General features: G+C 28.3%; 1 protein-coding gene across 1 annotated transcript in view; it reads left to right on the top strand.

Moving 5' to 3' along the window:
• Positions 1 to 11,877, top strand: part of LOC115223331 (heparanase) — a 58,099-nt gene extending 46,222 nt beyond the window's left edge. Inside the window, exon 10 of the mRNA XM_029793851.2 lies at positions 11,592 to 11,877. Within this exon, the coding sequence (XP_029649711.2) occupies positions 11,592 to 11,877 (286 nt within the window). The remainder of the gene's footprint in view (positions 1 to 11,591) is intronic.
• The last annotated feature ends 3,647 nt before the right edge of the window (positions 11,878 to 15,524 follow it).

Genomic DNA, 15,524 nt, shown 5'->3' with positions numbered 1-15,524 from the left:
GCAGACAAAATGCCACTAAGTATTTTGCCCTGCATGCTAACGACTCATATTTCTTTATTGCCCACAAGGGGCTAAACACAGAGGGGACAGACAGGGGGATTAAGTCGATTACACTGACCCCAGTGTGTAACTGGTACTTAATTTATCAACCCCCAAAAGGATGAAAGGCAAAGTCAACATCGGCGGAATTTGAACTCAGAACGTAGCGGCTGACGAAATACCTATTTCTTTACTAACCACAAGGAGCTAAACACAGAAGGAACAAACAAGGACAGACAAAGGGATTAAGTCGATTATAACGACCCTAGTGCATGACTGGTACTTATTTAATCGACCCCGATAGGATGAAAGGCAAAGTTGATCTCGGCAGAATTTGAACTCAGAACGCAGCGTCTGACGAAATACTGCTAGGCATTTCACCCGGCGTGCTAACGATTCTGCCAGCTCGGTGCCTAAGTAACAGTAAATCTTTCTACTTTACGCACAAAGCTTGAAATTCTGCGAGGGGTGGTGGTGGGGGTTTAAATCGATTACATCGAACCCAGTGTTCAACTGGTACTTAATTTATCAATCCTGAAGGTACAGACGACAAGGCTAGCAATTTTGAGGTAAGGGTATAAGTCATTAACATCAACTCTTAAATTAAGTACCCGTTGAGCACTAATAGTTTATTTTATTGACCTCACCACCACCACCACCACCACCACACCAGAGGGAATGCATGACAAAAGTTTACGTTGGGATTTGAACTGTGAACGCAATGAGCCGGAGAGAATGATGTCACATGATATTTCTTCTGACATGCTAACGATTCTGCCAGTCAATAAAGTTCTCAAATTTTGGAACAAGGCCAGTAATTTTGGGGAGGAGGTAAATCGATCACATCGACCCCCTTTCCTCACCCGTGATCGACTGATACACATTTTATCAACCCCGAGAGAATGAAAGACAAAGTTGACTGACCTGAGCGGAATTTGAACTCAGAACGTAATGACGGGCGAAAAATACCACTAAGCATTTCGCCCAGAATGCTAACAATTCTGCCAGCTCGCCACCTTAATAATAATAACAATAATAATAATAATTATTATTATTATTATTGTTATTATTATAATGTTTCAAATTTAGGTATAAAGTCCAATAATTTTGAGAGGGAGTGGGTAATCGATATGGTGACTTATTTAAAACAAAAACGGAATTTAATTTTTGGACTCGGAACGAAATAGGACAAAAAATAATATTGAACAAATGCTCGTTAATTTGTTTAAAAGTATTGAATAAGACGAAAACCCACGCTGGAGCACCGCTTACGTGTGAGAGTGTGTTTTATATGTATGTATGTATATATATAGATATATATGTATATATGATGAAATGGATTTACGCCCACGGAACACTAAGTAACTGTGAATGATGCTGAAATCAAACTGTTATTAAATATACGAAACTCTAATAAAATGTATTGAGTGCTTTCGTTTGTTTATTTTCTCGTATAGGTATGCATGGATGTGTATATATATATATATATATATATATATATATATATATATATGGCATCAAAACTAATTCTTGGTTAGGAACAGCAGAATGAGACATTTTTCAAAGAGCAATTCATCGTCGTTCATGCCTTTTTCATTGATGAGAGAAGCACAGATTCCACTCCCCGTGTACACACACACACAAGCATCTATACACGTTTGTTTTCGAGCTAAAGTGCTCGGTACCCATCTGTTGTTACAAGTGTGTGGAATTTTAATAATTGTGTATTGTTAAGGGCGAAGAGGAGAGTCAGACAGAGAAAGAGCGACAGAATTGTATATAAACCTTGTGTTCGATGGAAAGAAAAATGAGTTTCTATTCAGTAATGCATACATGTATGCTATACACACACAGAGATATATGTGTATAACGATGATAGACAGATAGACAGACAGACAGACAGATAGATGCTAACTTGCCCGCATACACTGAGCAACACATATTTACAACACACAACACACACACATACATATATATACACACACACACACATATATACATGTATAAATATATATATACAAATATATATATATCTAAATATATATACATACATATATAAATATATACCACATATAAATATATATATACATACATATATAAATATATACACACATATAAATATATATATACATACATATATCAATATATACACACATATAAATATATATATATACATACATATATCAATATATATATACATACATATATCAATATATATATACATACATATATCAATATACATATACATACATATATCAATATACATATACATACATATATCAATATACATATACATACATATATCAATATACATATACATACATATATCAATATACATACATATATATATCAATATACATACATATATATATCAATATACATACATATATATATCAATATACATACATATATATATCAATATACATATATATATATATCAATATACATACATATATAAATATATATATATATATACATATATCAATATATATATACATACATCAATATATATATACATACATCAATATATATATACATACATATATAAATATATATATGGCGGTGCCCCAGCATGGCCACAGCTCGTGAGCTGAAACTAGAATCAATCAATCATATATACATAAATATATACATATATATATACATAAATATATACATATATATATATACATATATATATATACCTAATATAATATATAAACTTAAAACATATATAAATATATCATATATATATCTATATATATATACATATATATATATATATATACATAAATATATACATATATATATAATACATAATATATACATATATATATATACATAAATATATACATATATAATATACACTAATATATACATATACATAATATAATACACATATATATACACATAAATATACATATATATATATACATATATATACATATATACATACATACACACATACATATATACATACATACACCATACATACTACATACATACACACATATATACATATATATATATACATACACACATATATATATATACATATATAAATATACATACACACACATATATATACATATATAAATATACACACACACATATATACATATATAAATATACACACACACATATATACATATATAAATATACACACACACACATATATACATATATAAATATACACACACACATATACATATATAAATATACACATCACACACACACATATATACATATATATATATACACACACATATACATATACATATAAATATACACCAACATATACATTATAAATATACACACAAAAAAACAAACACTATACATATACATATATAAATATCACACACACATATACATATATAAAATACACACACACATATATACATATATAAATTACACACCCATATATACATATATAAATACACACACACACCTATTACATAATAAAAATATACACACACACACATATATACATATTAATATACACACACAACACATATATAAATACACACACACCATAAAAATATACACACACACACATAAAAATATAGACACATAAATATACCAACACACACACATAAAAATACACACACACATAAATATACACACCAATATATACATAAACACATATATATACATAAACACTATATATATATATATACAAAACACATTATAATATATACATAAACACATATATATATATATATACATAAACACATATATTATACATACACATATATATATATATACATAAACACATATATATATATATACATAAACACATATATATATACATAAACACATATATATATATATACATAAACACATATATATATATATACATAAACACATATATATATATACATAAACACATATATATAATATAACATAACACATATATTATATACATAAACACATATATATATATACATAAACACATATATATATATATACATAAACACATATATATATATACATAAACACATATATATATATACATAAACACATATATATATATATACATACACACACACATATATGTATATATATACACACACATATATATACATTCACACACACACACACACACATATATATACATATATAAATATATATATACATATTTAGATATATATATACATATTTAAATATATGTATATATATACAAATATATATGTGTATATGAATATATATATGTATATTTATAAATATACACATATATAATATATACATACCTACTATATATATATATAATATAAATACATATATAAATATACATGTATACTATATATAAATATACATTATACATATATATAAATATACTATTATAAATATACATGTATACATATATAAATAACATATACATATATATAAATATACATATACATATTATAAACATATACATATACATATATATAAATATACATAACATATATATAAAATATACATATACATATATATATATACATATACATATATATAAATATACATATACATATATATAAATATACATATACATATACATATATAAATATACATATACATATATATAAATATACATATACATATATATAAATATACATATACATATATATAAATATACATATACATATATATAAATATACATATACATATATAAATATACATATACATATATATAAATATACATATACATATATATAAATAATATATACATATATAAATAACATATACATATATATAATATACATATACATATATATAAATAATACATATACATATATATAAATATACATATACATATATATAATATAACATATACATATATATAAATATACTATACAATATATAAATATACATATACATAATATACATATATATAAATATACATATACATATATATAAATATACATATACATATATATAAATATATATCAATATATATAAATATATATATACATATATATAATATATATATACATATATATAAATATATATATACATATATATAAATATACATATACATATATATAAATATATATATACATATATATAAATATATATATACATATATATAAATATACATATACATATATATAAATATACATATACATATATATAAATATACATATACATATATATAAATATACATATACATATAATAAAATATATATATACATATATATAAATATATATATACATATATATAAATATATATATACATATATATAAATATATATATACATATATATAAATATAATACATATATATATATATATATACATATATATAATATATATACATATATATAAAATATATATACATATATATAATATATATACATATATATATATAAATATAATATATACATATAACTATATATATATACATATATATAAATATATAGATATACATATATATAATATATATATATACATATATTAAATATATATATATACATATAAATATATATATAATATAAAAATATAATATAAATATATATAATATATATATACATATATATAAATATATATATATACATATAAATATATATATATACATATAAATATATATATATACATATATATAAATATATATATATAAATATATATATACATATATAAATTATATATCCATATATATACATATATATATACTATATTAAATATATATATACATATATATATAATATATACATATATAAATATATATATTACATATATATATACATATATACATATATATATACATATATATAAATATACATATACATATATATATATATATTATATATATACATATATATAAATATCCATAATACATATATATATATATTATCTCTATATAATACATATATACTAATAATATACAATCTACTATATATATCTATATATTACATATATATAAATATACATATACATATATATAGATATATACTATATATATATTTAATATATATATATTATATTAAATATATATATACATATAATATTATATACATATATATACATAGATATATACATATATATAAATTATATAATACATAATATATATACCTGTATAAATCTCTAATACACATATCATATATATCTATGTATATATATATATCTATATATATACCTATATATAAATATATATATACATATATATATATCCATGTATAAATATATATATACACTATATAATACATGTATATATAATATAAATATATCTATACATATATATAAATATATCTATACATATATATAAATATATAATACATATATATAAATATATATATCATATATATATACATATATCTATACATATATATAAATATATATATACATAGATATTATGTATATATATTATATATAAATATATATATACATATATATAAATAATATATACATAATATGTATATATATATATATCTCTATACATATATATAAATATATATAATACTATATAATAATCATATATATACATATATATATATGTATATATTATAATCTATATATAATCTATATATATACTATATCTAAATATATATATACATATATATGTATATTATATATATATAAATATATATATACATCTATCTAAATATATGTATAAGATATATATATAAATATATATATACATATATATAAATATATATATACATATATATATATGTATATATTATATAATATATATATACATATTATATATGTATAAGTATATATATAAATATACAATATATATATACATATATAATATTTGTATATCTATATATATAAATATATATATACATATAAATATATATATCTAACATATATATAAATATATATATAATATCTTATAAGATATACTACAATATATATAAATATCTATATATACATATATATAATATATATATACATATATATATAAATATATATATACATATATATCAATATATATATACATATATATAAAATACTATATATACATATATATAATATATATATACATATATATAAATTATATATACCATATATATAAATATATATAACATATATATAAAATATATATACATATATATACATATATATATACATAGATATCTACATATATAAAATAATAAATCTATATACATATATATAAATCTCACTACTATAAATAAATATACCTATATAGTAAATATCCTATATATAAATAAATATATACATATATATAAATATATATATACATCTATAACATACCTATATTAAATATATATATACATATAATAAATATACCTCTTATATTACAATCTATGCATATACATATTAAATATCATATATTAAATCTATATATACATATATATAAATAATCCATATATATATATATATATCTACATATATAGAATATACATATAATAACTCTACATCTATATAAATATATATATACCTCTATCATACTATCTCTATACAATATATATACAATATATATATCTATATATACATATATATAACATATTATCTACATATATGTAACAATATATCCTATACATATATATAAATATATCTAGTAACTATATATAATTATCTATACATATATATATAAATATATATATAACATATATCCTATATATATATATATCCACTACATATATCTATAAATATAATATCCATATATATATAAAATATATATACATATATATACAATATATATATACCTTATATATTATATATATATACCCTTATATATATACCTATATATATACATATCTATATATTATCTATATACATACATAATATTACATATATATAACATACTATATATACATATTATATACATCTAATATAATACATATATATATAAATATATATATACATATATATAATCAAATATATACATATATATAAATACTACAATATACATCTAATCTATAATATATATATACATATATATATACATATATATACACTATATCATAAATATCCTATATTCATATATATATAAATATATATATCCATATATATCAATATAATATAATATCCATATAAATATATATATACTATCTTAAACTATATCTATAATATATATATATATATATCTATAACCATATCACTATATAATATACATATATACTATACATCTAACTCCTATATCTATACATATAAATATATATATATATATACATATAATATATAAAATATTCTATATATACCATCAATATATATACCCTCTATCTATAACATATAAATACTATATATATACATTAATATACTATATATACATATAACTATATATATACATATAAATATAATAATACTATATACTATAATATATATATCTATAAATATATATATACATATATATATAGATCCATATATATACTCTATATGATCAATCACACCAAATATATATTTATACAAACATATAAAGATATATGTAAAAAATATATAAATATACATATATAATCTATAAAAATATATAAATATATATAGACACACACGATACAAACACAGTAACATAGCTAGGTGAATTGATGGCTAGATAGATGTACAGATAGGTAGGTATAATCACACACAAACAAAAATATTCGTCTAATAGCAAAACATACAAACACACAAATAAAGAGATAAATAAATTAATACATACAACAGGTTACTGAACCAACACAGAAGACAACAGTAACCTCCAATGTCCCTAAAAAAATACCAATATTTGTTATACATACCTAGAAATACTTTAAAAAACTGGGATGGATTTGACAATAACATAAGTGATGATGTTTAAGGACATCAAGCTCTGGACAATGGCAAACATTACTGTCTCCTGCCTTTCCTCTTCTGACTAGATTCACACGGACTTTTAACCATCTTAGGCTGAGTTAGGTATTTTTTCCCCCCTGTATCTGCTTTCTTTCCGAAGTATTATCAAATAGAGTTAGCTTTTTTTTTTCTTTTTTTTTTCTCTGTTCGCCTAAAGTAGTTTCTCTGTTTCATTGGAAGTGTAAACTACATTTGCTGCTGATTACTTTTTTTTTTATAAGATACTACTTCCGCTGAATGTATCGCATTAGATAGACACACCCTCTTACTTTCACTATCGCAGCTACACCAGATACGACCCGCTTTATTGACTATATACATTCTTTTACTAGTTTCGGCTCGAGAACTGTGGCCATGCTGTAGCTTCTCTCTCTCTCTCTCTCTCTCTCTCTCTCTCTCTCTATCTCTCTCTCCCCTCTCTCTCTCTCTCTCTCCGTATATATATATATATATATATGTATATGTGTGTGTGTGTGTGTGTATAAATATACATGCATGTGTAAATATATATATATACCCACATATATACATACAATTTGTGTGTGTAATATATATATGAATGTATATATATATATATATATATATATATTATATTATATACATGTGTACACATACATATACATGGGTGTACATGTATACACGTACACACACACACACATACATACATGTGTATACATGTACATCCATACATGTATACACCCATGTGCATACATGTACACCCATATATATATATATACATACATATATACATATATAAATATACATACACACACACATATATATATATACATATATAAATATACATACACATGTATGTATATTTATGTGTACATATATGTACATATATGTGTACATATATGTATCTCCCTCTGTGCCATATGAGTGTGTGTGTATAGTTGCAGTAAAAAAAAAGAGGGTGTGTAATTATAGTTTTTATATAGTTTTATTGATACGAAAGAGATTGTATGTCGTTGGATGTGTATAATAATAATAATAATAATAATAATAATAATAATAATAATAATAATAATAATAATAATAATAACAACAACAACAACGAGGTTATGGTGTTGCAGTTGTCATAGCAATAGAGGGTATTCTGTAGAATTTGACTTTGCCTTTTTTTTCCTTTCAGGGACAGATAAACAGTGGGGTGGATGTAATCGTCTCACTCTCTCCCCCAAATAGCTGGCCCTGTGCCAAAATTTGAAACCAATTAAGTGGGTAAAGGGATGTAATTATTTAGGAATTACAATAATGATTATTTCCCTTGTGTCTCATGCGTTTCGATGCAGACGTTGCACATATTCAATCTATAACACATGATTAAACGACCAACGTACGGATTAATAATATTTAATTGATATTTTATCTGAGGATATGTACTGGATCACGTATATGCATAAAGGCGGCGAGCTGGCAGAAACGTTAGCGCGCCGGGCGAAATGCTTAGCGGTATTTCGTCTGCCGCTACGTTCTGAGTTCAAATTCCGCCGAGGTCGACTTTGCCTTTCATCCTTTCGGGGTCGATTAAATAAGTACCAGTTACGCACTGGGGTCGATATAATCGACTTAATCCCTTTGTCTGCCCTTGTTAGTCCTCTCTGTGTTTAGCCCCTTGTAGGCAATAAAGAAATAGGCATTTCGTCTGTCGTTACGTTCTGAGTTCAAATTCCTCCGAGGTCAAGTTTGCCTTTCATCCTTTCGGGGTCGATAAATAAAGTACCAGTTTCGCACTGGGGTCGATGTAATTGACTTAATCCCTTTGTTTGTCCTTGTTTGTCCCCTCTATGTTTGGCCCCTTGTGGGCAGTAAAGAAATATATATGCATAAACAGACACACACACACATTTTAGATCATGCATATGTGTAGTAGATAGAATATTGTTGGTATTACGATTGTGTTGTGGTAACTGTAAACCTGTCCCTTGTGTAATAACACGCTCTAAGATAATCTTTATGGGTACTATGGGTTGCATTATTAGTAATATTTCTGGGGTTTCAGGATGGGGTTCTTCAAAACATGCAAGTGGGGATTTTGCAAGTTTGAATCTCATCCCAGCCCATACCTATTTCTTTACTACCCACAAGGGGCTAAACGCAGAGAGACTGTTGATGTGTCTAGAGACTGTGTCTAGATGTGTCCCACGTCTGTACAAGGGCAGACAAACGGATTAAGTCGATTATATCGACCTCAGTGTTTAACTGGTACTTATTTAATCGACCCCGAAAGGATGAAAGGCAAAGTCGACCTCGGCGGAATTTGAACTCAGAACGTAACGGCAGACGAAATACGGCTACGCATTTTGCCCGGCGTGCTCACGTTTCTGCCAGCTCTCTACTGTCCCGAGGGTCCATTTAGCTCTTTGGACTGTGAGCTCATCGATGAAGGCTCAGATGGGTGGTTTGCCTTAGTTTTGTCAAGCGCAAGATACCCCAGCACCATCTCCTCAACTGACTTGACCAAGAAGTTGCACCCAGTGATCGTTCCCATTTCTGGTTGGTGCAAACCTAATGTCAGATGGTCAGAGTAAACCCTCAACTTAGTCTTTTATCTTCTGGATACATGGTCTCTCTCTCTCTCTCTCTCTCTCTCTCTCTCTCTCTCTCTCTCTCTCTCTCTCTCTCGCTCTCTATCTATCTATCTATCTATCTTTCTTTCTGTCTGTCTATTTCTGTTTCTCTCTCCTTCACGCTTCTCCTCTCTCTAGTACAAATTCAACCAGTTTATGTGGGATCGAGGTAGAGGCGTTGGCCAGGTTCAGCCGCAACACAACCAAGTTCCCCCTTTTCTTTTTGTGTCTCCCTAATGAGCAGGATTATCACAGCTTTGTGTTCAAGGCAACTAGAGACTGTCGATGTGTCCCACGTCTGTACTGACATGCCGAATGTCGATGTAATTATTGCTGAGCAGAAAGTTGGCGAGTCTCTCAAATACAATGCCGAAGAAAATCTCGCACTCCATTCTCAACAAAGGGATAATGCAAAATTGGTCGATATTCTCAGTTCTCTCCCTTTGGGTATGTATATCACTTCAGCATATCTCCACACGTGCGACCTCTCCTCTTCTCAGATTATCTTCAGGGCATCCTGCAGCCAATAGAGTAACTTTGGGCAGTTCTTATAGACCTTGTATAGGATTCCACTCGGACCCAAATCTGAGTTAGATCTTACTCTTCTTACTACCGCTTTTAGTTCTTTCAAGCAAGGTTCCTCCAAATTGAATTCCACTATATGGCTCAGAAACCTGGACGTTATCAAAGAAGCTTGAGAGGCGGTTGGATGGAACTTACACTTGCCTCCTTATGAGAGCTCAAAATCTCTCGTGGAAGTGTCACCCAACCAAAGTACAAATATATGGGAAATTACCACCTGTATCATCTCTTGTGAAAGGTAGAAGAGTCCAGTTTGCTGGACATTGTTGTAGAGCTGAAAACGAGGTAATTTCTACTCTTCTCCTCTGGAAGCCATCTACTCGCAATACCAGAGGGCACACACTCTCCTTCCCTGATGTAATCTCCGGGGATACAGGCATCCAGCAACAAGACCTCCGTAATGACATGATGGATCGTGAAGTCTGGCGTAGCATGGTAAATTCCATTGTCTCGACCACGGTCGAACAATGATGATGTTGGTTGAAGTGACGTTATAAATGCCTTGCACGAGTTCAGTGGTTGGTATCTACCACTGTCGTTCTAAACACTGGTAGATACTCCTTGGAACAAGCCAATCGACCGGTCGTCTTCTGACCGAGGAGCTGCTTTATCAATTTGTGGGGGTTAGCCAGGGACGCAGGTCTCTCTCCCTTGTCCTCCCCTTTCGTCTCCTTCTTTGGGTCCCAATTTTCATCAGCATCAGGAGCTCCTTTCTGAGGAATGCCCGAATATCTGCTAGGGAGGCCTTTTCAACCTCTCCTGCTTCCAAAATTTTGTCAAGCCAAAATTGCTGGCCATGTGCTTATAACTGAAAAGATTATTTATTAATATGTGCTTCGAGATCCATTCCAAAGCAAAAATACCACCAGCGGTTCGGCAAAAGAGACCGATAGAATAAGTACTGGGCTTACAAAGAATAAGTCCCGGGGTCGATTTGCTCGACTAAAGGCGGTGCTCCAACATGGCCGCAGTCAAATGACTGAAACAAGTAAAAGAGTATAAAGAGTAATACACACTCATGCACACACACACACATACACACACACACAGTGAGGGTTCATAGTAATAAGTAAGGCCAGGTGTTCATGAGCGTGGCACATTGTTTTCTGAGAGCGAGGCGCTTCATTTTTTAGTCTACACAGCTGCAATTAATACCACACACTCATGCACACACACACGCACGCACACATACACACACACACACACACATACACACACACACGCACGCACACATACACACACACACGCACGCACACATACACACACACACATAGGTGTTCATTTCTAGGAACAAGCGTATCACATTGTGTGTGAGAGCGAGGCACTTAATTTTTTACTCTACTCAGCTGTAATTAATGCCAACCACGTGTAGGCGCACCGTCTCTCTCTCTCTCTCTGTCTCTCTCTCTCTCTCACACACACACAAGCTGTCTCATCCTGACTATTCCGCTGGGTGTAGTCGGTATGGTACATGTTGTCAAGTCACATGCTTGTTTGTGGTTGATGTTCGACTCCCCGCAAAAGTGTCGAAGAATCTATACAGCTGTTTCTCTCTTTTAATTGTCTGTATAAATCATAATATTGTACAGACGGAATTACTTACAATCGTCGTTTAATCTGACAAGAGTGGCTAAAAGAGAAAAAAAACAACCCTGTAGATATGCTATGTCGGGTATGATAGCAACGAAACGAACCGTTGTTAACACTACAGTAATGATTCAACACGCGTACGTGCACACACACACACACACACATGCAAAGCTTATTTAGCATGCACATGTGGTATGTGTGTGTGTGTATACATTCATACATATACACATATATATACTCGTACATTGTATGTGTGTCTATCTATCTATCTATCTATCTATCTACCTGTCTGTCTGTCTATCTACCTGTACACGTGTGTGTGGAGGCGCGTGGCTTAGTGGTTAGGCTGTCAGCACCATGATCGTAGGTTTGTGGTTTCGATTCCTGGACCGGGCGACGCGTTGTGTTCTTGAGCAAAACACTTCATTTCACGTTGCTCCAGTCCACTCAGCTGGCAAAAATGAGTAACGCTGCGATGGACTGGCGTCTCGTCCAGCTGGGGAACACATACTTCATTGAAACCAGGAAGCAGGGCCCATGAGCCTGGCTAGGCTTTAAAAGGGCGCATTTATTTTTTAGCATAGCCACAGTCATTGGACAGAAACATATAAGAGAATATATATATATACATACATACATACATATATATATATATGTCACTTAGCGGTTCGGCAAAAGAGACCGATAGAATAAGTACTGGGCTTACAAAAGAATAAGTCCCGGGGTCGAGTTGCTCGATTAAAGGCGGTGCTCCAGCATGGCCGCAGTTCAAATGACTGAAACAAGTAAAAGAGAAAAAGAGAGATATATAATTAGGGTTCAGCAAAAAAATTTACTTTACCACACACTTTGGCTGCTATTTCTAAAAGTTCGGTGTGTGGCAAAGTAAATTTTTTTGCTGAACCCTAATTATATAAAGTAATGTTTAAATTTACTGTAAATGGTCCTTTTACATACTGAACACTGCTTGGTCAAATTATTAATTACTAATTAATTAATTTTACCCTTATTATTATTGACTATATATATATATACTAGCAGTATCGCGCGGCGTTGCTCGGGTTTGTAAGGGAAATAACTATATAAGCATTTTTAGAGAGTTATAGCAAAAAAATAGCAAAAAAAAATGGAAAAAAATTATGGTAAATTTTTTTTTAAATCGTTGACTCATCGTAGGCATTTTTAGAGAGTTGCTTCCCTTATATAATAGCGAAAAAATGCATTAAAATGGAAAAAAATGATGGTAAATTATTTTTAAAATCGTAGACTCATCGCAGACGCGCGCTAATACCCAGAAGGGCTCGATATGAATCACGACTATAAGATACCCGCTTTTGGTTACACTGCACCGCAAAATGTGGGAGTTGTTAGGAATCTAAATCGTAGGAGACAGACACTCACACAACTACAGTTTTATATATATAGACTAGCAGTATCGCCCGGCGTTGCTCGGGTTTGTAAGGGAAATAACTATATAAGCATTTTTAGAGAGTTACTTCCCTTATAAATTCGGGCTTTCTTAGCCATTTTTGTTTTGGTGTCTTCAAGCCATGAAGTCGTTGTTCTAAAAGAACGCTGGTTTCTTCACAACGCATTACGACGTTGATTTCTTTACACTCCCTTCCCCACAGCTTCACGAGGGAGGGAAGGGGGAGAAGCAAACAGGTGCAGCTGTGAGCGTGGACGCCAACTCCGCCGCCATCGACATACGATGCGTTTTATGCATTAAAATGGAATAAAAAATGATGTTAAATTATTTTTAAAATCGTAGACTCATCGTTGACGCGCGCTAATAGTCAGACGGGCTCGATATGAATCACGACTATAAGATACCCGAATTTGGTTAAACTGCACCGCAAAGTGTGGGAGGAGTTAGGAATCTAAATCGAAGGGGACAGACACTCACACAACTAGAGTTTTATATATATAGATATATCTAGCGCTCTACTATGAGTCGACAGCATCTTCGAGTAGAAACAGCTGTAAGCTAATGGAATTCATAAGA

The sequence above is a fragment of the Octopus sinensis genome, linkage group LG22, assembly GCF_006345805.1.
Source record: "Octopus sinensis linkage group LG22, ASM634580v1, whole genome shotgun sequence".
NCBI classification, from domain to species: Eukaryota; Metazoa; Mollusca; class Cephalopoda; order Octopoda; family Octopodidae; genus Octopus; species Octopus sinensis.
Note: the sequence above shows the minus strand (reverse complement) of the source record. Positions and strands in the feature narration are given on the sequence as shown.